The sequence below is a fragment of the Oryzias latipes genome, chromosome 12, assembly GCF_053564925.1.
Source record: "Oryzias latipes strain Hd-rR chromosome 12, Olatipes_Hd-rR_3.1".
Lineage (NCBI taxonomy): Eukaryota > Metazoa > Chordata > Actinopteri > Beloniformes > Adrianichthyidae > Oryzias > Oryzias latipes.
The window spans coordinates 23,784,698-23,806,843 of NC_136248.1; the positions used below are offsets into that span (position 1 = coordinate 23,784,698).

Here is a 22,146-nt window from a genome sequence, read left to right on the forward strand (position 1 = left end):
ATGGACACCAGTGAAGATCACAAATCACTGAAGAAAAAAGGTTCAGAGCACTGTCTAGTGGGTCTAGATGACCCAACTCCCAATAGTAAAGTGCCTAGGATAGCACAAGGGTTACAGGTGTTGTCTACGTTATTCGTGAGCCTCCATGGGAGGCTAAGACACAGGAGTGTGATGGAGGCCTGGATCCCCCCACCCACCCACTACCACCACCCACAGGATCTGCAGCTCTTGTCGAGGAGCGTGACGCCAGGAGAAACCTTGAGAAGTCTCGTCTACGGCCCAATAAGTCTGAGCTATTTTTGTAACATGAGAGGAGCTCCAAATCAGGAAGGTGGTTTTGATGTTGTGCCTGAGTAGAAATCTTTTTTTTTTTACTTTAAGACAACAAGAAATTCTGTTGAAGGGTTGCATCAAACAGCCAGATCTTTGCTGCTTTGACTCATTGAGGCCTTCAGAAAGACATTTTGCTTCCTTCTCTGCACCCCCTCTTTCATCTTTGGCTCTCGCTCCATCCCCTCATCTTTAGAGCAGCTTTGCCCACACCGGCCTTGGCCCGGGCTCTCATCAGACATTCCTCACGTAGCTCCCCTCTGGAGCGGCGCTGTCCTCCTCTCCCCTCCCTCGTCACCGTGACTGCGCCTCTCGCTTCTGTCTCCAGGCGTCGTCAGCATGCCACCGGCCCCCTCTGATGCAGTGAGCCGCAGAGATTACAATCTGATCCCTGGTGACTTGGAGATATTTTTAAGAGATGATGTTAGACAAGTGAAATAAAGACTGAGCACAGCTAAAGACGACAGCAGAGGAAGTGTGGAGGATGGAGGCTTTTGGAAAAGCCGGCAGTCGTTGAAGACTGGCTGATGAGGCTGCGGGTTTGTGTGAAAGGAGCTGCGATTTCTGGTCAGCAGAGCTTCTGCAGGGTTTGGAGTGGAGTGCAGAGAAAACGGAGGGGTGTAGCAGACAGTGAAGGTCACAGGGGTGCCTTCTCAGCTCAAAGCTATTTCCTGCTAACAAGAAGGTGCAGAGACTGTTACCGATTTGAACAGATGCTCTGCAGTCACTTGTGCAGGAATTCATTCTGTGAAAACTTGTGACAGAGCATCATCTCAGCTCTGCATCTACAAGGTCCAAAATGTCCCTGATCTTCATCCGAAAACACCAGGATTATGACTTTATGCAATCATTGCTGGCATATGACAGTGTCTGAAGGCAGACACTAACATGAGTCAGCAGATTCTCTCAAGAAAAACCCTAAGGGGCAGCTGAGGGTTACTCAAAGGGCAACTAAAATCTTATTAAAGACCCTCTCCAATGAAATAGGCATTTTTAACATGTTTTGTGGAATTTTTTTAAGGATTGAGTACATATATAAAGAAAAAAAAGAGCTCAAAGTATATCTTTATTCAAATCGTTGGGATTCAGGATCAGAGGAAAAAATGCCGTTGGAAAAATCCTGTAGCAGCGACGCAGGAGCTACAGTGGACACAAGCATCCACTTCCAGATACACAGATCCATGGATTTCCTCGTCTGAGCTGGCATCTGGAACAAAATTGTACATCTGGAAAGCTCCCACATTTTTGTTACCGTTAAAGTTAGCTTGGGATTGGAAAAGAGGTTTTCCTCAGGGGATTTTTAAAAATGGCAGAAAATCAATAAGTGGATTTATAATTGCTTTGGTCAAAGAATAGGATTTTAAAATAAAATAAAAGCTTTTTTTTTTAACCCAAGAGTTTTTTCTAATGTGTTAAATATTCTTATCACCACAGTGGACATCAATATCAATATATATATATATATATATATATATATATATATATATATATATATATATATATATATATATATATATATATATATATATATATATATATATATATTTAAATAGTTTTTTCCGTATTTCTTTAATATTTAACTTTATGATATTCTTTCTTTGCAGAACTTTGGTGACCTGCTGTCTGTAAAAATGATCAGATATACAATTTGTTTGGGAGTTTTGCTCTTTTTGCAGTTTGAGAAAACGCTAAAAGATATGAAAAAAATGCACCTGTTAATTTTTAATAAGTCCAAATCCGATGATTCTTTAGTCTATCTCACAATTAGTCTATTCTTTTACTCAAATATACAATAGTTTGATGTTTACATTAGAAAAGCGGTTGCACGGTGGCGCAGTGGTTAGCGCTCTTGCCTCACAGCAAGAAGGCCCCCGGTTCAAGTCCCGGCTGGGGGACATGAAAAACAGAACATCAGTGGGGGACCTTTCTGTGTGGAGTTTGCATGTTCTCCCCGTGCATGCGTGGGTTCTCTCCGGGGTCTCCGGCTTCCTCCCACCATCCAAAAACATGCTTCATAGGTTAATTGGCAACTCTAAATTGACCATAGGTGTGAGTGCGGGAGTGAATGGGTGTGTGTGTGAGTGAGGACATTCTACCCTGCAACAAACTGGCGACTTGTTCAGGGTGTCCCCCCTGCCTTTGCCCACAAGTGGCCGGGATAGGCTCCGGCAGCCCCGTGACCCCGAAAGGGATAAAACGGTTAAGAAAATGAATGAATGACATTAGAAAAGCTACACAAACATTTGTGCAGATAAGGACCCAATACTCTGTTATCTGATAACTTTATTATCAAGTTAAAAAAAGACAATGAATTACAATATTTACAGAATATCCAGAGATAAATGGAATAAAATTGTAAACAATCATTCTAGGCAACATCACAACCCACCATCAGATTTATATGGGAAAAAAGGCAAGAAGGAGAAATCCTAGTTTCCAACTATGGAGACAACAGTCTGAAAGGAGAAATGCATCAGAAACCAACTAAACATATATACAAGTATCCAGTGTTTTCAGCAGGGGCTTCACTTTGGGTAAACTGGGAAGATTTACAGCCCAGAGGCTGCACACAGTGAGGGGATTCAGAGTCATTTTTCCATTCAAATAACCACACAACAACAAACGGTGTTGGCTCGACAGCTTTGCACCCAGATTGTCCCAAGCGGTCTCCTGCTTCCCGTTGGATTTGGGTGACGAGCTGCCTCACGGAGCTTATTTCTACAACTACGGTTCACTCTCAAGACAAGACGAGCCGGGCCCGCCAAACACAAAGCGTTGAGGTCACACGCTCCTGCGGCGTCTCCAGGAGCGGACGTCGTCTCCACCGACCGCTGGGGTGGAGTGAGAGCGACGAGGCGGGGTTCACCTGGAGTGTGAGAGCTGCAATCCCCCCCCGGATGGACAGTGGAGTGTCAGAATAGAGGCTGGCCGAGGATTTAGGCCAAGCCCAGAGGAGGAGAAAGCAAGTTCAACTGGAGGGAGGTGAAGGCGTGCGCGCCTCTTCGGTTACCGCTCTCATTACAGTACGAAAGGAGGACATTTTTCTTCAAAACCAGACATTGTACAACAGTGTAATAATGTTGGACAGGGGCTTAAATCCCTTAATCCCCCCCCTTAAGGAGAAGTTGTTTTTTTTCCTTTCAAAAACTGAGAACACCTAAAGGAAACCAGGGTTAAAGAATCCTTTCTGAAACAGCACAGTTCAAACACTAAACGAGTAGTTTGTTTCTATACATGGCTGCAGACATGAAGTCCACCCGGGTTCTGCTCCAATTCTAACCGTCCAGACCCAGATTTTTACCGTCCACAGAGAAGAAGCAGCAAACGCAGCAGGCTTGGTTGAAATTTTGCTACCAAGTACAACTTCCGCATGAGTTTTAACGTGTTATTTTCAGGCTTTTGGCCGGTTTGTTTCAGCTTTTTTAAATAGACGTCTGTGTTTCTGGAACTGGACTCAAGTTTGACTTCATCTCTCATAAGGCTTTAGGGCATTCGAGCAGCAATTCCCAACAAATACAATCTCTGCCTTTTGTCAACATCTCCTAGAAGAGAACCCAAAAAAAGAACTGTAAACAGACGGATTTGTCAACACACAATGAGAAATGTTGTTTTTTTTGTTTGGATTTAGTTTTTTTGGAGAATTTAGCAACCTTCTGATCTGTTGACACCCGTCTCTTTAGTGGACAAAACAGAGCAGGAACCTTGGAGGTGAGTTTATGAAAAATGGCAAAAGATCCCAAAAGCCAACATGGCTCAAAACGCATCCAGAAATTTCACGCGTGGCCTTCTTGACACAAAAACAAAATACACGTAGAAGGTCTACGCCAGCTTTATAGATGGAGGAGCAAAGTGATGATCACTACCATTTACGACTCGGAAGACAAACCACAAATTCTTCTAAACACTCAATTATGACACTAAAGTTGTTTCTTTGTGCTGATACCCAAATATGAAAAGCACAAAATCTAATTCAAGTGAGTTCAAATCGAGTTTTAGGGTAAAATTTGAAGGTTTTTCCTTAGAATTTTCTCTCAAACTGATTACATTTGAACAGCATAACGATCACCAGTAGAGTTGCGCTTTAAGGCACTTCGAGCACGGTCTTCCTCAAATGACCTCATCCGGTTCACGTGGTTCACGTGGTTCACGTGGTCGCACAGTCCCACGCTCGGCGTTCAAAGGACGGCGGTTTCTGATTTGGGTCAAGAGGCCATTATTGTGAAATTCTAAGGTTTGGTTCCAGGTTGGTACTGAATGAACGGACAGCTGGGGCTTGAACCGGTTTCCCAAACCAAACAATTGTCAACGAATTAAAACGGCCAAAAAAAAAAAAAAAAGTAGCAACAGTGAAAAACCAACGGGGACGTCACAGATGGAAAGCTTTCACATACAACCGGAATTCCTACAGTTTGCCAGAAACGCAAACGGTTCAAATCCTTCCGAGCGGAGAGAACGTGATTTAAGGTGCCGCTTCCATACAGATTATTCGGAAATACCCAACATTAAAAAGTAAATGAGGTAAAACTCCAATTTGGAAATGAAAACTGGCAGCTCTATAGTGGGCCAAGGTTAGAAATGCTTTCATAACCCTGTCGTAAATTCACAGAACCCCTGTTTTTGGATGAGCAACGTGGAGCCAACAGCAAAAGGTGCTTCAAACAATAAAAATGCTCAATTTTGTTTTTGACCAACGTCTTCATAAATAGCTTAGTTTTATCTAAGTTGGATCTTTCACTGTAGATTTGACCAGAATGTCAGCAATAAAGAGTTTCTGTTCACTATTGGTTACCAATATAATAAGATCTGTCCTATGGGACTGCCCATTTAGAGAGCTCAGCCGTTTAATGCAGCACAACCTAATACTTGTATATGTAACACCTAAAATGTACTAATGCACCAACTCAATTAAAAAGTCACTTTTTTTTGTTTTTTTCTGTCCTATTTTCCAATGGATCCTACCCATTTCCTACAACGAGATTCCAGAGGCAACAATCAGGTCAAGTGCATTGTTGATCCTTTTTGGTGTCGAGCTTGTCTTTGTCTTCCACATGCTGGCTTTGACTCGTCAGCAACAGCTCAGCAGGATTTCCTTCCTCCTTGCTGTCTCCCGCCGGCTCCGGTCTGGAATCTTCAGGCGCTGAGGAGCCGGTGGAAGACGGAGCGGGGATCTCCGCCGCTGGGGTGGAGCTGGTGTTGTTCACCACCCTGAAGAAAAAGACGTGAAGCACAAATGGTTGTGTCAGTGACATTTATAAATCATTTTTTAACTGGAAACAGTGTCCTAACCTGCAATTTTAGACTTACAAAGAGGGAGAACTTCATAAAAAATGAACATGGAGAACATGTTCTACCAGACAGTTTGTGCTGAAAGACACAAAAATAGGTCTGAGGGGAAAAAGGGAGTTACTGACATGCCGTGTCGGAGGACGTGCCGCTCCCATTCCTGACTGTTGGTGAAACAGCGTCCACAGAACTCGCAGGGAAGACGCTTCTCCTGCACGTCTCCACTGCTTGGCCCAGAGCCAGAGTTGCTGCCGGGTGATGCAATGACTTCTGGGAAATTGAGTTCAAAGTTGACATGGTTTAGAACGTGCCCCTTTTCTAATCAAATTGATTTTTTTGGGTTTACATTTACCTTGCTGTGGAGGCTTTTCCCCTTCTGGCTCGTTGACTTCCTGTTTCTCTTCCTCCACCTCTTCCTCCTCCTCCTCCTCCAGTTCTTCCTCCTCCATCACCGGCTCCTCCTCTTCGTCGTCTTCTTCCTCCCCCTCCTCCTCTTTGAAGCAGTCCTCCACCTCCTCTCCATCAATCATGCCCTCCATAATGTCCATTGCCTCCTCTTCGTCCTCAATCTCCTCAACCTCTTCCTCCTCTTCTTCCTCCTGGGGGTCTTGTCCACCCATGGCCATCCCCATGAGGTCCAGCTCGTCTTCCTCATCCTCTGTGCTGTTGCCATGTTCTTTCAGCATCTCCAGCATGTCCAGGTTGACGCGAACCATCAGCTCAAAGTTGCGAATAACCTGATCAAAAACAGAAGACCCCATTTTTATTTTGATGCTTTCTTTTTCTTTTACCCTCATATTAATTATTCATCTCTTAGATTGTAGCTTAACAAATTATCAAAGGGTTATTTTGCACCACTCTTTAGTTTCAAAATCATTTGGTGGTAATTCTTTTAGAACGATGAAAACACAATTTTAACACCATGCTCACTACTTTTTTATGACATCACTCAATTGCAGAAGTAAAAACCTATAATAAATGTGAAGTTTTTAGAAATACTTTTTCTAAATCCAGTGTGTTTTGATTATGAAAACCTGGATGATTTCTAGTATACTTGTGTTCTTGAACGTGCGTCACACGTCCGGTGTGAACGGAGCTTCGCTCGGTCCAGCTCTCACATACAGGCAATGACTCTGACTGACAGACTGGTCCTGACCTTGTGCTCGGTACGTAGGTGCTCCTCCACCTGGCTCTGCCGGCTGCTGTCGTAGTAGCAGAGCTGGCACTTGTAGGGCCGGATCTCCTCGTGCTTCTGCAGATGCAGCTGCAGGGCCTGGTCGCTGGAGCACGTGAAGGTGCATTTGTGGCAGCGGAACACCAAACCCCGGAGATGGCGGGAGAGCTTGGAGCGGCTGAACTCCAGGGGGGCAACACGCTCCTCTGATGACGGGAGGATAGGGAAAAGTCAAGTCAAAACAAGTCGAATGTGAAGAAAAACTGAATATAATAAATATGTGTTCCCCTCCTGTTAAAGATATTAGATCTGTAGAATGATTTAAATACAGAGATTCCTATTTGCAGAGTGTTTTGGATCACAGAAAATACCATAACGAAACAAGAAACAGATGATTCCCAGGTTTCAAAATAAAATGATTTTGAAATCTACACACAATAAAAACAGATGCATAACCATATCTAGATAGAAACTACTGTTTATGCAATTTATAAAATCATTTTACCATATTTCCTTTAATCTAATAGTTTGGTTGATCTAAAGGTTTGACTATATCCTCACATGGAACAGGAAGCAGGTTAGCATGAAAGGAAATTTCCAGAGCATACCTCTGTGCAGAACTATGTGGTCTATCATGTTGCTCTTGTGTTTGGTGTGGTACAGGCAGAGAGGACAGCGCAGGTCATCGGGAAGCTCTTGCGGTGCATTGTTGTTGTTGTTGTTGTGACCGGCTTCAACGTGCACGATGAAGGTATTACTGCAACACACGTGGACAGCGAGCGGGCGTTATTAATGATACCGTCAGTACCAACAGAGCAGAAGTTTTTCCTTACTTGTTGCAGGTGAAAAAGGAGCAGTCTTTGCACTTGAAGAGCTTCTTCCCGCCGTGGCGGTCCCGGTAGTGCCGGCGCAGACTCTGCATGTAGCCCGAGCTGAACTCGCAGAACTCACATGTGAGGACGCCGTCGGGGGCTGCCAGGCCGCCGAGTTTGGAGCAGGAAGACATTTGACTGCGGGAGGCCAGTTTGTAGTGATTCAACTGCTGACAAACATCAGCTGGCTCCTGGTATGTCGAATCTGGAAAAAAAGAAAAGATTCTTCTGATGAATAATTGTTGGTTTGTAAACCATCAAAATAGAAACTTTTTCCTAGGAAATAAGTGTAAACTAGCCAGTGAATTGATCAATTTCAGATTCATTAAATTTTTTCCCCGTGACACAGTTTGGTTAATTTATTTTCAAATTTCCATTTAAATTTTCACACAGAACAAACTTATGCCATTAAAATAATTGATTTTTACATTACAAACAAACAAAAACAAAAAGCAGCTTTCTATTTTTAGTGATACAAAAATTGACAACAGAACAAAATAGAGGATTTCTTTAACCTTTTTGACACCTTATAAAAATATCGACGGGAAATTGTAAAAATTCATGTTCATTTTTACTTTACAGAGAAGATTTTTAACCTTCATTTACATAATTTAGAACATGTAATTATCAGGTGTTTGCTTCATTCACATTATTAAATATTTATTCTCAGAAATGTAAATTTATGACCAAAGTTTCAGCTTTAATTTATAAAATGTTTTATCTTTTTCTTTAAAGTATTTCCATGAGCAGAAAAGAACTTAAAATTAGCCTTTTATACAACTACTGACTGGAATTAAGGTAAAATAAAAAAAAGCGGTGTGCTTTGAGAAAACTACCCTTTCTATAATACCCCTGTGAGTTTTTGGCAGTTCACCCATTGCAGGTCGCATCCGTGGATCAATTCCATTAACGTGGCAGCATCTGAACCATCAGCAGTAATCCAGATTCTCTGGACCGCGCTGCAGTTCCTGAGCAGCACAGCCTCAGAAGATACTGCAGCTTTTTACCAGCACTGCTTTCAAACCTCTCGTCACCAAAGGTTTCTCATCTGAAAGCTCATTTTTGCTGCCTTTATTTTTTTTTTTCCAGCATTCTTCAAAGCTTTGGAGTTCAAACCAGGCTGTCTGGCTCAGTCACTGACATCAAATTCTCTCCATTCGTTGACATGACCGGGATCTAAAAGGTTGTAGCACATATTAGCAGGATTTCTCTATCGTCCAAATGCCAAACAGCATTGGTTGATGGGTTGAATCCATACATGTATGTGCAACCCATGTTAGATCAAAGGGCATCAGCAGATGAAGCACGCCTCTGCTCCCTCCAGTTCTTCTCACTCTTTTACTCAGGATATCAGTGAGTAAGCTCATATTCTCACCCTACTTTGAGCTTCTAAAGCATCAATAAACTAACCACAGTGACACCGGCGTCTACCCATGTGAAAAACGCTCCAATCAGCAGTTGAAGTCGGGTAATTGGAGGGCTGGCAAGCGAGGAAAAGTGCCTCTTTTTTGTTAAAAAAAAACAAAAAAACACACAGGTCACAGAAACTCTTCAGGGCTTTCTAAATTCTTCCATTTAAAGGCCTCAGCTTTTTATTTAAAATGCTCAACTCTTAGCCTCAGAGCTATGAGGTGGAAACTATCATCTACTGCATTTACAAAACAAGCATTACAGTTTAAACTTAAAGAATTCATGTTGTAAAGGAAGATTTTTCCTCTGAAAAAAGAAATTTTTCCTAAAACCCGCATTGATATCATTGCTTGGAAAACCAGAATCAAACAGTCTTCCTCTTCTCAGCACGACGAGAACAAAAACCTGCTATGTTTGAACTGCAGAAATTCAGCTAGAGGTAGCTCGTTTGGCAGAGCAGAGAGACATTCAATATGTCAGCTCTGCTCTCTCTCAATGCTTCATTTGTCTCGGTGGAGCACAGCTGACAGTGGTGGTTGGTGCACAGAGGAATGCTTCCCAGTTTCAGCTTCAGGGAAGATTCCACAGCTCCAGTAGCAAAGGTGACAGCTGCTGCCAAGATCAGTGCGCGAGCCGCAGCTGCGGCGCCTCGAAAACACCTAAACCGTGGCATGGCGTCAGGAGGAGTCCTGCCGGCCAACGGGGAAGGTGCCTCCCTGTCTAAACAAAGGTGTCACAATCAACACTAAAGACACGGTTTGGTCAAATCTGAGTCTGTTAAAGCTCTGAAAACAAGCTTTTATATTAACCTCATACTGACTCTTAAGAACAATTATTCAGTTAAATGCCTCTTTGGGTTTATTACACTGTGACATCACATAATAACAACAAAATAGTCTTGATAATTGGAGCTCTCTAGTTTTCGCTTAGTTCGGACTCAAACCTCAAATGGATGTTTATTTCCCGTCTAACCTGCCGTACTGTGGGAGAACACTGCGGTTGATTGTACCGTCTGAGAGCATGGGGGTCTGCTCCATGCTGGCGATCATTCGGGAGGTCCTGAGGGCGGCGTGCGCGGCCTGGGAGGCGGCCCGGAGCTTGTGGAGGGTCAAGGCCTCGCCGTGGTCCCTCAGGGAGTGCTCCTTCAGCTGACTGATGGTCATGGTGGAGAACGGGCAGGACAAGCACTTGTACGTGTGCTGCTCACCTGCAGCAAGAAGAGCAAGTCACTTTATCTGACTTATAAAAGAGCAAAAAAGGGTCAAATAAAAGAAAACTATCAGGGATCAGTGAAGTCAAAATCCTTCAAACTATTTATGTTAGAAAGGTACCACATAGCATTTGCACAAAAGACTTTCACGCCCCTACGGCACACGACTGCAGCTGATCTATGAAGATCCATCCACTAACTGGTTTCGTTTTGTGTGTTTTAAAGAGATTGACATCATGAAGCTTCCTGTTTCTGTTGTGTGTTCTTGCTCTAGCTCTAAATCAAAGAAGCAATCTGAGGAATAAGCCAATAACTCCAAATCTGATTCCTCCATCACATGACGTTATCAAAAAGGCTGCATAGAACTCTAGTGTTTTTGCAGTCAGAACAAGCTGTCCGTATAAGGAAGTGAAGAGAAACTCCAACATTTAAAGTCAGCTGAGTTTATAAAGCTGAAATAAATTCTGAATTCATCTTTATTTCCATAATCCAGCACAGAATTATACATTTTGATGATTAATTAAACAATGTTTAGGGTTTAAAATCAATAGACTGTTTGATTTTAACAATATTAGCTTCACTTTTTTTTTTTTAAAACAGTATTTATGTGATAATTGCTTTTTCTAAATGTGTTTCGGAAGAAAATGTGAGGAAAAATGCTTCCTCAATTTATATTTTAAATCAAATTCTCATAAAATTGTATGAGTTGACAAAGACGTGACACCTTTTTTTAAACGTTTTTTTTGTTTTATTTTTTATTTTCTTGTTGATAAAATGTTTTTTTTTTTACCCGTGTGAGCCTTTAGCAGGTGGCTCTTCAAGCGACTGGCGTAGGCAGATTTAAAGGGGCAGAACTTGCACTTGAAGGGCTTGTGGTGCCCGTGGTGAGTCTGCATATGTCTGTCCAGGCTGCCAAGACACAAGAAGAAAAGAGGAAGAAAAATGTGACAAAGATATATATATATAAAAAGGACATTTGATTAAAGGGAAAAAAGGAGAGAAGTGGAAGATGATGGCAGCTTCTGAAGCAGCGTTCAGTCTCAACAAACTGAAGGCAAACTGACTACAGAACAAAGAGACAAAGAGGTGAACCTCACAATCTACCCACAATCCCCTGCAGGGAATGAGAGTGTTTGCGCCTGCAGGGACGGGAGCTGTGTTTTTAATGCCAGCCTTCTAGGTGGCATGGGAATGCGGCTTCTTTCTGGGTCAGGGCACATACAGTACAGAGGGATTACACCTGGGAGCTCAGAGGAGATGAGGATTCTCTCTTCTCCTCTGAGCTCAGTGTCTTTGCGATGGATAAAACAAATCAGGCATCCAAAATGTCTGCCTGGCTGCAATGTTTGCCTTTCTCTGCTAGCGGGGAGGAAATCTCGGAGAAGATTGGAGATTGGAGGGGATTGAGACGAGGTAAACAGTAAAAGGTGTCAAACGGCGCTCTGAACAAAATGAGTTCAACATCCAGGCGATTTGGGGAACAGCTGGTGAACGATGGGTCCGGTGTGGAAGGGGGAGGGATGGAAAAACCTGGGCTACATATTCAGTATTTTTCGTACCATCCATCTGTGTTTTATAGAAGCCATGTTCACTGAGCGCGCTCTATGCAACTTACTTGTGCCTGAAAGGTGACACAAACTGGCAGTACTGGCAGCTGTACTTGTCCTCTCTGCTGAACAGTGCCATGGCGGAGTGGCTCCTCTCATGTGACCTCAGACCCTGCATGGACATGAAGACACGGTCGCACTGAGCGCACGCGTGACCGCCCGCCGCCAAACGTAGCTTGAGCTGGTTGTCTGAAACTGCGGCCCGCGCTGCGGCCACCAGGGCCGCCGATTTCCCCTCAATAGAGTCCGTTTCCTGATCCAACGTTTCCACAGCAACAGGAAGGCCGCCACTGTCACCACCAGACGCTGGGGAGTATGGTGAGCCCATCGTGGAGGCTCCGGGTCTTTCAAGGCCATCGACTTCAGCTGCTTCCTCTCCATCCAGGTCACCGTTGGTCAGGTTCTTTAAAGGCAGCATTAGGGGGACGTCACTGACTTCCTGCTGCAAAACAAAGACAAGTTCACCAACTTGTCTTTGAACACTCTGGTTCCGAGTTAAAACCTTTTATATTATCATTATGATAATATTATAACACTGTTGATAAACAATCTCCACAAACTTCAGAAAGTGCAGTTTGGTCATTGGTTACGCTCTAACTCAAGCTCTGATTTTTTTAAAGAAGTTTTTTCTTCTTTTCGAAGATAAAACATTCATTTTTACAGCCTTTGCTGTCTGTGGCTGGATGGATGATGGATGGATGGATGGATGGATGGATGGATGGATGGATGGATGGATGGATGGATGGATGGGTTGATTAATATATGAAGAGATGTTTAGATGGATCGAGGCTTGATGGATGGATGAATGTTTAGATGGACAGAAGTTTGAATGGATGGACATTTAGGATGTTTGATGGAAGTTTAGATGGACAGAAAGATGGATGGATGAATTAATGACAGTTTACATGGAGGGAAGGATTGATGAATGAATTGATGGAAGATGAAGAGATGGATGGATTTTTAGATGGAAGTATGGATGAATGGATGGATGAATTTTGGATGATAGTAGATGAATTAATAGATGAACTGATAGAAGATGAATAGATGGATGGATGTTTAGATGGTAGGATGGATGTATAGTGGATGATAGATGAATGGATAGATGGATGGACAGATGAACTGATCGAAGACGAATAGATAGATGGATGGATGGATGGATGGATGGATGCAGGAATTGATGGTAGATATACAAGTGGATGGATGTTTAGATGGATGGATAAATGAATTGATAGTATATGAATCGATGAATGGAGGTTTAGACGGATGGATAATTGATTTTATATTATATCATTAGATGGAAGGATGGATAAAAGGATGGATGAATAGTGGATGACAGTAGATGAATGGATAGATGGATTGAAAAATGAATTGATAGTAGATGAACAGATGAATGAATGTTTATATAGATGGATGGGTTGGATGGATGTATTTTTGAGTGGTTAAACCTGAATGAAGACTGAGGTGTTTTGGAAAAGTTGTAATTGAATTGGAAAATAAATTGAAGATGGATTTTTTTAAAGTAGAATAAACTAAATCAGACTTTAGAAATAATAAACGTGACTGAACTGAGATGTTGTAGTAGAATTTTTAGCATAGATACTACTTTTTATTTCTCAGTCAACTATTTTGCAACAAGACAAAATCAAGTCAAAATGACAAAAAAAAGTGCCTGAAAACTCGATTACATCTCAAGTTTGATCATTTTGTACTATTAGGAGGAAGCTTTAAACATAGCATAGATCAGCTGGCAAACAAGACCTCTCCTTCTTATTAAACTACCCTCATGGGGGGGAGGGGGGCACAGGCAGATCTCTGCAGCCCGACAGAAAACCACTACGACTTTACCATCCTGCCTGGAGAAAGAGAAGTCCGCTGTGGAAGTACCTGAGCCTGCACTTCATGCAGCCATAAATAGGACGTGGCTTCTATAGGTCCAACTACTCTGTCCCTGTCAACCTGCCATTTACTCTTTCCTTAAGGAAACCAGTGCAGTCTGATGAAAAAACACTTCAACTAAGACAAACTTTATAAACAAATACATTAGTTTTACTCTGGATGAAGATTTCTTCTGGTAGAACTGTTGTACTAGATGAAAAAAACCTTTGGTTAGAATTGTTAATAAAGTGAACTTCTAACGGCCCTTTCAACGTTTTCATCTAAAACTCAAAGCAAGGGGTTGTGTAATGGAAGAACTTTGTCTCAAAAGTTGTTCCTACAGGAACACCCACTACAGCCACAGAGGTTTTTCTCCTCTGCTGGAGTTATGGTTTCCCCCTTCAGCCCATCCTCCACAGCACTGCCACAGGAAGCTCACAGGACAGACTTGTCCAAAATGGTCAGCAGTAATAAGCACAATGAGAAGCAGAACTCCAATCTATGAGAACAGAGCAGAGGGAAGGCTTTCCAACCCACAGACTGTTTAGATTTCAATGACTTCATTGCTAATTTTGGGAGAAAATGCAAACTGCTTCATTTTTGACTTTGTTTTTTATTTATTTATCATTTTTTACCTAATCTATCTTTTAAAGAATCACACAGATGAAAATCCTGTTTTTGGTGTTTTTACCATGTACTTTTAGCACTTACCTCATGATGGAAAACATAAATAAAGAGAATTAAGCTTCAATAAATACATTTCTGTGTATTTCTTTATTCAAATCGTTGTGATTTAAGAGGAGACGAAAAAATGCAGATAGAAAAAGCTTGTAGCTGTGATATAGAGGCTACTAAGTTCCCTAAGTAGAGGCTACTAAGTATTGTTATTTTTATTATTATTTCCTCATCTTTATTCTTTCATGGTCCACATATGTATGGACCATTGTTACTAACTTGTCTCTTTTGTTTTCACACGGATGTTCTTGCGTTTTTGTTTGTTTGTCTCCTCTATGGCAGACAGAAGGAGGTGTCTTCCTGTCAGAGCAGGTTCTCCTCCACAGTTATCCAAACCTCTGCTCAGTAAAGGGATGTGCTCTAAAGATTATTTTATCTAATCTGTTGGTCAACACATTTAGAACAATTTGGTCTCAATTTTTAATCCTGTTTTAGTTTCCCATGCTTTCACTAAAACAACCCTTGTTGTAAAATTGAGTTTCGTGACACAACAAATCCTCACCAGAATCCCAAAACTGAACAAACATTTGACCCCTTAAGACCTGGTGTCCACATGGGGGGCAAAACACCAGAATGGAAGGCCATTACAAATAAATGATTACAAATATCAGTTTTATTATTAAAATGTTTTTTTATTTTAGTCAAAAAGATTTCTTTTGCTATTTTTTGTAGTGCTTAAAGAGGCTTGTGCTGATGATTTATTAATCTTTGTCAATCATTAGACTAATATTAACTCAAAATCTGTAGGGGGCCAAGTGTAAGACAAAGCTTTTGCTAGGTGCGCAGCTTCCCCCCTTTGCTCCCCGGTAGCCCTACCCCTGCATACCAAACAAGAACTTGATTCTTAAGAGGTTAAAATTGACGTATTTTCTATTCTAAAAGCTGTTAAAGGTGCTATAAAGTAAGTCAACCCACATCAGTTAGAAAATTAGGCAAAAAGAGTTCAAACTATTGTTGCAGTTTAATGGCTTTAGTGATAAATGTATAAAAACCTGCAGATATGAGCAGAAAGTCCACAAAGCTGCTAGCTTATGTCATTTATGTGCATCTGCCTAAAAGGCACTACAGAATAATAGGAAGTAGTGCTTTAAACACATAAATGTACTTTGGTGGAATGTATGTTTTCATGTAACATCCACCCTGGTGCAAAAAGAAAACTGTGTTTTCTTGTGTTTAAAAAAGTACAAATTAGCTTCCAAACCTTGATCTGCCCCTCCTTGACCTCTCCATACTGGACATGTTTCCTTAGGTGGTTGCAGATTGCCCGGAGGGTCGGGTGAATTTCAATGCAAAAGTTGCACCTGTACCCCACCGGTGTTTTACCTAAAGGAGATTCCTGAAGACAGAAAATAAAACATTTGTTCGTCCTTTAAATAAGCAAATAAAAATGATTTGCAATAGCAAAATAAAATGGTATTTTCTCCATACGTTGTCTCTATTTTCAGTTTTCCAATATGGGTTCAATATCTGTCAGATTAAAATGTTAAAGCTATCAAACTTTTAAAACACTAGGCAAGCTCTAGCTTTTTAGGATAGTTTTAGTTGAAAACCCGATTTCTCAGTCATTTCAGTAAATAGAACCTTTTCATGCTCACCTTGTCTAGTTTGTGGTCCAGCAACTCGGTTTTCTGTTTGCTTATAAGCTGTCTCCGTCTCTCCTGCCTCATGGCTCTCTTCTGGAATTCCTCGTTGTGGTTCAGAAGATGTTTGGCCAGATCAGGGAGAGCCAGGAACTTCAGTTCACAGTGAGAACATTGGTATAAATCCTCGTTTTCGTCCTCCGGATCAGACGACACCAGGAAGTCTCTCCTTAAGTCTGCATTGTGATGGTCATTATAGTGCATAGAGAGGAGCTGGCCGGTGCGAAAGGATAACTTGAAGCATTTTAGACATTTGAACGGCAGCCAGTCATTATCCGTCTCCTGCTCTGGCTCAAACGGAACCTCCAGGATTTCCTTGTCTTCCTCCGCAGATGCGCTGTCATCTTTATCCGGCTCTTTGGCGTAAATGACGGTGAAATAGCGGCCAAGCTTGCTAGCGTGCTGCTTTTTGGGGAAGACGCCCGGGTGGCGTTTAATGTAGTGGGAGACGATGCTCTTCCTGCTGAAGGCTTGGAAGCCGCAGAGATTGCAGCGTCGGCTCTCTATAGCCAAGCGCAGATCTTCGCTCATTTCTGAACTTGCCCCTTCGGAGGACATTGGCGCTAGCACTTTACAGGGCTTTTCGCTAATCGTCTTTGAAGCAGCCAGACAATGAGTGTAATATGCGTCGATGTCGTGTCGCTTTTGGTAGTGGGCTGCCAAGCCTTTGCGTATGGGGTTAGTGTATGAACACAGAGCACATTTGAAGACGTTGTTTTTGCCCTCTGGCTGAGCGCGCACGTTGTTGTGTTTAATGCGGTAGTGGCGCGCGATGCCCTTCCTGGTGGAGCAGAAGTACTTGCAGAGCTGACACTTGAACACGGCGTGCTTCTCTGTTTTATTGATGGGTAACTGAGACAGGGCGAAGTCCAGCTCGCTTACCTCCTGAACTTGTACCGTTGACGTGTTGCCGACGCTGCACTCTGCCACTGGCTCCGTGTCTTTGCACTGGGTGAAGTGTGTCATGGATGCCGTGAACATGTCCGAGGCGGACTGATTGTGGTATTTCTCATAATGGATTTTGAGTTTCTCCAGCGTCCCGTGAGTGTACGGACACATTTTACACCTGTACGCACCATAGCCTTGCCTCTGGGTTTTGAACTTATCATCTCCATCGTGCAGCTCCGTGATCTGTTCTATGTCATCCGCAAAGTCTTCAGCGGTGACTTTCACCAGTGGGTGTCTTTTCTGGTAATGGGTGAGGACGCCGTGGATGCGAGAGTTCACGTAAGGACAGTGGCGGCATTTGTACACGGAGCTGGGGTTGATGTCTGCCTCCTGTGCAAAATCTGCAGCTTTTACTTTCATGCCCGGGTGCTTTTTCCCGTAGTGGGTGAGGAGGCCATGGAGGCTGTTATATTCCGACAGACATACAGTGCATTGGTAAGGATTATTGGAGATGGAGAGGCGTGGGTGGGAGGGATGAGCAGTGCTTTCTTGAGGTGAAGTGTCAATGACAAGAGCTCCGTCATCATCAATAACCTGGCAATTCAGAGATTCGTGTTCCTTGGCAACCTGCTGGTGGATGTTCTCGTCTGAGCCGTTTCCTTTGATGATATCCAGTAGCACTGATTCGTCCTCTTTGATAGCCCAGGGGTGGACAGCTTGGTAGTGACTGGTGATGTCCCATATAGAGCACGCCTCAAAGGCACAGTCTTTGCATTTGTAATGTTTGCCCTCCATGCTGCCCCCTTGCTGGGTGGTTTCAGGCCCGGCCCACAGTTTACTGGCCATGTAGGCGTAGTCTACGTTGTGTTCCGGGTGGCGTTTTTGGTAGTGGAGCAGCAGGCCCTGGGGCTCAGAATGGGAGTATATGCACCACTCACAGTGATAGCCCGCCTCCAGAATGCCGTCCTGGTAAGCCCAGTGTAAAATGGTCATAGCTGTTGCCTTCACAGTGGGGTGCTCCTTCTTCAGGTGCTTCTTCAGGGCATAAACGTAGGGGGATGTAAAGGAACAGTGTCTGCACTTAAGGGAGCGTAGAGGTGCCGCGTTTTCAGGGTCTGATGGCGCTGAGGTAGCAGCAGACGAGGCACTGCCTGCCTGGACCATCTGAGCACGCTCGCGTTGGCTCCTCACCACTGCGGTGTGGCGACGCACGAGGTCGGCATTGGCCTTCGTCTCCCTGTGCTTCTTCTGGTAGTGAATGAGAACTCCTTTGACGGTGCGGTTGCCGTAATCACAGTGCTGACAGAAAAAGAGCTCGTCCTTTCCTTTATCACTGCCGCCTGGTTTGGGACTGGAATTACTGGAGCCATCGTAGCCGTTATTTTGAAGCTGCTTCAAAAACTGCTTAGGAGCTGCTATCTGCAAATCATCCATCAGCTTAATAAGGGCTGGGGTGGGAGGGCCGTGTTTGATGTACTTAGCCGTCACCTTCACCTCTGGGTGGCGTTTCTGATAATGGACCAGGACCCCAACAACAGATCTGTTGCTGTAGACGCAGTGTTTACAGTAGTACATGTCTTCGTCAGAGCCGTACAGCGCTGCACTCTGCCGTTTGGCCGTGGTGGACATGCTGGGGCTGAAAGAGGAGTTGGCTACGGGCTGCGACTGATCCACAGAGATCACTTTCATGGTTTTCTGGATACGAAAATACGAAGCTTTTTGCTCCGGGTGCTTCTTCTGGTAGTGGACCAGCACCGAGTGCATGTTGGGGCTGGCGAAGGAGCACACATCACAGTCATACAATACCACATTGCCACTTGCAGACTCCTTGAGAGACTCGGCCTCAGAGCTGGCTTCAGGGGAGCGTGGGACAGACTTGAGCACTGGGCTGGAGGAAGACCTGGGCCCCGGTGAGGACGAATTAAAATTCTTGGGGCCGGAGTTTAAAATTTCTCTCAGAGTTTGTGACTCCCCCGATTTGTGAGTCTGCTCGACGATGTAGCTGGAGAAGATCATGGCGTTGTTAATTTTGACGGTGGGATGCATTCTTTGGTAATGGGGCATCAGGCTCCTGACGTTGGGGCTAGTGTATGAGCAAAAGCGGCACATGTATAACAGGTGTGGCTGGTTGAAGTTGAGCACGTTGCTCGCCTCGGGGTGGTGATCCATGTAGTGTTGATGCAAATCATTATAATTGGTGTATTCGATGTAGCACTCCAAGCAGCGGAAGACTGCGCTCTGATCTTCTGGGTCCAGGATGTACTTAAAGCTAAACTTTATATAAGGGTGCATCCTCTGGTAATGGGTGCTGACGCTTCGAGCCGACTTGTTGTGGTAATCACAGTGTTTACAGTAGAAGCGTGTAGTTCCAGGCTCATCTGAGTAGTCCATGGTATCCTGGAGCGCGTGGTCGCTCGGATCAACCGACATGTTTTCGCCGTCGTCGGAGAGCATGAGGGATATGGGAATGCTCCTAGGCTTTGACTTGGGGTTACTTTTTCTTTTCCCTATTCTGACTCCTTCGTGAGAGGACGCACCCTCCACCGCAAGAAGCTGATGAGTGTTGTAGGCAAAGATTTTGTTGTTGTCATAGTTTCGGCCTTCGTCAGCACTGGCACTATTTTCTCCAGCATCCTCATCTTCCATGTCATCCAGATTTATAATCATGTCTTGCTGGCTTTGGCTTATCTTACTTTGAAGGTTGCTGGCAATTTCATCGATTCTGGTCCTCTTTTTCACCGAGGACAAATCCAGAGGCAAGTCATTAATGGACTTCCTGGCTCGTTTCCCTGATACTAAGGGTTTTTTGGTGGCAAGTCCCAAAATGGGTGTCTGTGTTTTTTGCACAAAGATCGGAGAAGCTTCCACCTCTGAATCCGTGTTGTCTGTAATCTGGCTTTCAAAGACAGATGAATCTAGGTCATCACAGTAGGAATGCTTATGCTGCTGGTGGACCCTCAGACCTTTCAGAGTCGTGGTGGAGAAACTGCAGAGGGTGCAGCGATGGGGGTTCTGCTGGTCATTTGGCGTGCTGGTTGCCTTTTTTCCGTTCACTCTGGTGCTGATGCTCCCGCCGTTAACCGACTCCGTGGCGCCATCATTCGGAGGCTCCGGACTGTCACCCGTGAGGTCTAAGGTCTCTAAATCTGAGGGGCTGTGGGTCTGCTTGTGTGTGCCGAGCTTCAAGGGGCTGGTGCAAATGAAAGGGCATTCGTCACACTTGTACACGGTGGCCTTCCCGGAAAGGTGGATGTTTTCGATGTGGCGGGAAATGCTCCGCCTGTGCATGGTGAGGAAGGAGCAGAAGGGGCACTGGAAACGGTTCATGTACTTTCTGAAGGGTATTCCTTTTGTTTCCAGTAATTTGTTGTCGTCGTCTGTTAACAGCTGCTTTGCATCTGCAGACAGCGTTCCGGTGTAGCTGGGATCATCCATGTCCAGCTCTTCATCGTCGTCTTCCAAGCTGCTCCTAGAGTCCTCGTCGTTGGCTAAGTTTGTGTTGATGACACAGTTGGTCGAGACAAACCTTTTGGACAAAATGGACGAACCTGTGCTGTTGGGCGTTGCAGCGCTTATGTGTGTGTACTGGATGTTTGCGATGTCTGCTGTTGCGTTTTCCAACATTTTCTCAGGAGTTGGACCCGTTGAGTCCTCCTTTCCAGCACAGCTGACCTTCGATGTGGTTGGGCTTTCTGCAGACGAGGGAGTGTCGGGTTTGGGTGAAGGAGCCCCTGCCTCCTCTTCCAGTTTTGCACCGCTGGAAACCACGTTGACCTTATCACTGTGCTCTTTAGCCACATGATCAGTCCAGCTGTCTTTCTGATCAGTCTGATAGTCGCACCACTCGCAGGGGAACGTTCCCTTCACATTTTCCGAGTCCAGTTTCTCCTCAGCAACAGCGCCCCCCGCGTCATCTCCAGCGGTGTTCGAGGGAGCTTTATGACACATCAACTGGTGTTTCAGCACCCTTGCTTGGTATTTTGACTTGTATGTGCAATGTTCACAAAAATACCCCTTTGAGTTGGGCACTTTGACAGTGTCTCTGGGCTGCTTAGCACTCGTGTCTGAATCTTGCTCCACGACATTATGCACCTTTCTGGTGTGGTTTCTCAAAAACCCCTTTGATCTGAAGTAACGGACGCAGAACTTGCACTGGAAAAACGACGGGTGGCTTTCAGCAGTCGATCTGGCTGATGCTTGGCTGGGGCTCTGCGTGGAGCTGGGGCCTAAACAAAAACAAATGACAACAAACACATTGAGAAAAGAAAGAAATATCAGCCTTTTAAAACATTATCTTCCCATTTTCAACCACCGCTGTGATTTAAAGCAGACAAAGAAGAGTTTCTTAATCCTCAAAAAAATAACAGCAATATCTGATTAATGTGGCACACATACTCATTCCAGCTTTAGCGGGCGTGTAATCCTTGTCATCCTTATCCGCATATTCCTCCACTTCCTCCTCGTCCCCGTTCTCGTCCCGCACAGAATCCGACTCGTCTGCATCGGCAGGCTGCAGGAAAGCGGTGTGCACTTCCTGAATGTGGTTCTTCAAGTCATCATAGGAGTCGGCGCGGAAGTCACAGCCATCGCACTGCAGTGCCTCCATCACAGAAAAGAGGACAGGCTCCCTGGAAAATCAGGGAAATCTGGAAGAAAAGGAGAAGAAAAGGTTTTTTTCATACACATATTTACCCGGCATTAAAGAAAGCATTGTCTCATCTGTGTCGTCTCAGGATTTTAACATGAATGAGCGTTAATTACTGAAGAGAATTTGGACAAATGAACAGCGTTTTAAGGATAATCGTGGGATTTTAAGACATGTTTGTAATGTTTTCTTCATTAAAAACATGTTTGAATAAAAAAAATCTGCAGTTGCATTTAAACTGTCTAATGTTCTTTTTTTTTCTTCTAGGATGTAAGAAATGACAAAAATTAATTACTGTAAGGATCTAACTTAGGCTTGTCCTCCAAAGTAACCATGCAAAGACATCTTTTTCTTTTTACTTAATGAGATTGATTAAAAAAAGAGTACAAATATAAAGCTATAAACACAGTTGTTTCTTTTTAGAAAACTCCTAAATGCTGGAGTTATCTGTGGACTTTGCTGCACAGGAGTCAGGAG

At 43.8% G+C, this 22,146-nt stretch overlaps 1 protein-coding gene across 4 annotated transcripts in view; it reads right to left on the reverse strand.

Annotated features, from left to right (window-relative positions):
* Window positions 1-2,595: 2,595 nt before the first annotated feature.
* Window positions 2,596-22,146, reverse strand: part of znf462 (zinc finger protein 462) — a 41,053-nt gene continuing 21,502 nt past the window's right edge. For 2 of the 4 annotated variants that reach the window (XM_011481598.4, XM_011481599.4), the window contains exons 2-13: window positions 21,420-21,670; window positions 16,092-21,250; window positions 15,698-15,832; window positions 11,895-12,328; window positions 11,070-11,188; window positions 10,079-10,276; window positions 7,621-7,864; window positions 7,396-7,544; window positions 6,770-6,993; window positions 5,966-6,350; window positions 5,742-5,883; window positions 2,596-5,535 (exon numbers count right to left, since the gene is read on the reverse strand). In XM_011481598.4, the coding sequence (XP_011479900.1) occupies window positions 5,328-5,535; window positions 5,742-5,883; window positions 5,966-6,350; window positions 6,770-6,993; window positions 7,396-7,544; window positions 7,621-7,864; window positions 10,079-10,276; window positions 11,070-11,188; window positions 11,895-12,328; window positions 15,698-15,832; window positions 16,092-21,250; window positions 21,420-21,630 (7,608 nt within the window). In that variant the 5' untranslated portion in view covers window positions 21,631-21,670 and the 3' untranslated portion in view covers window positions 2,596-5,327. Of the gene's footprint in view, window positions 5,536-5,741; window positions 5,884-5,965; window positions 6,351-6,769; window positions 6,994-7,395; window positions 7,545-7,620; window positions 7,865-8,729; window positions 9,790-10,078; window positions 10,277-11,069; window positions 11,189-11,894; window positions 12,329-15,697; window positions 15,833-16,091; window positions 21,251-21,419; window positions 21,671-22,146 lie in introns of those variants that run through there. The other 2 variants (XM_011481600.4, XM_020707583.2) reach the window with 2 other exon arrangements.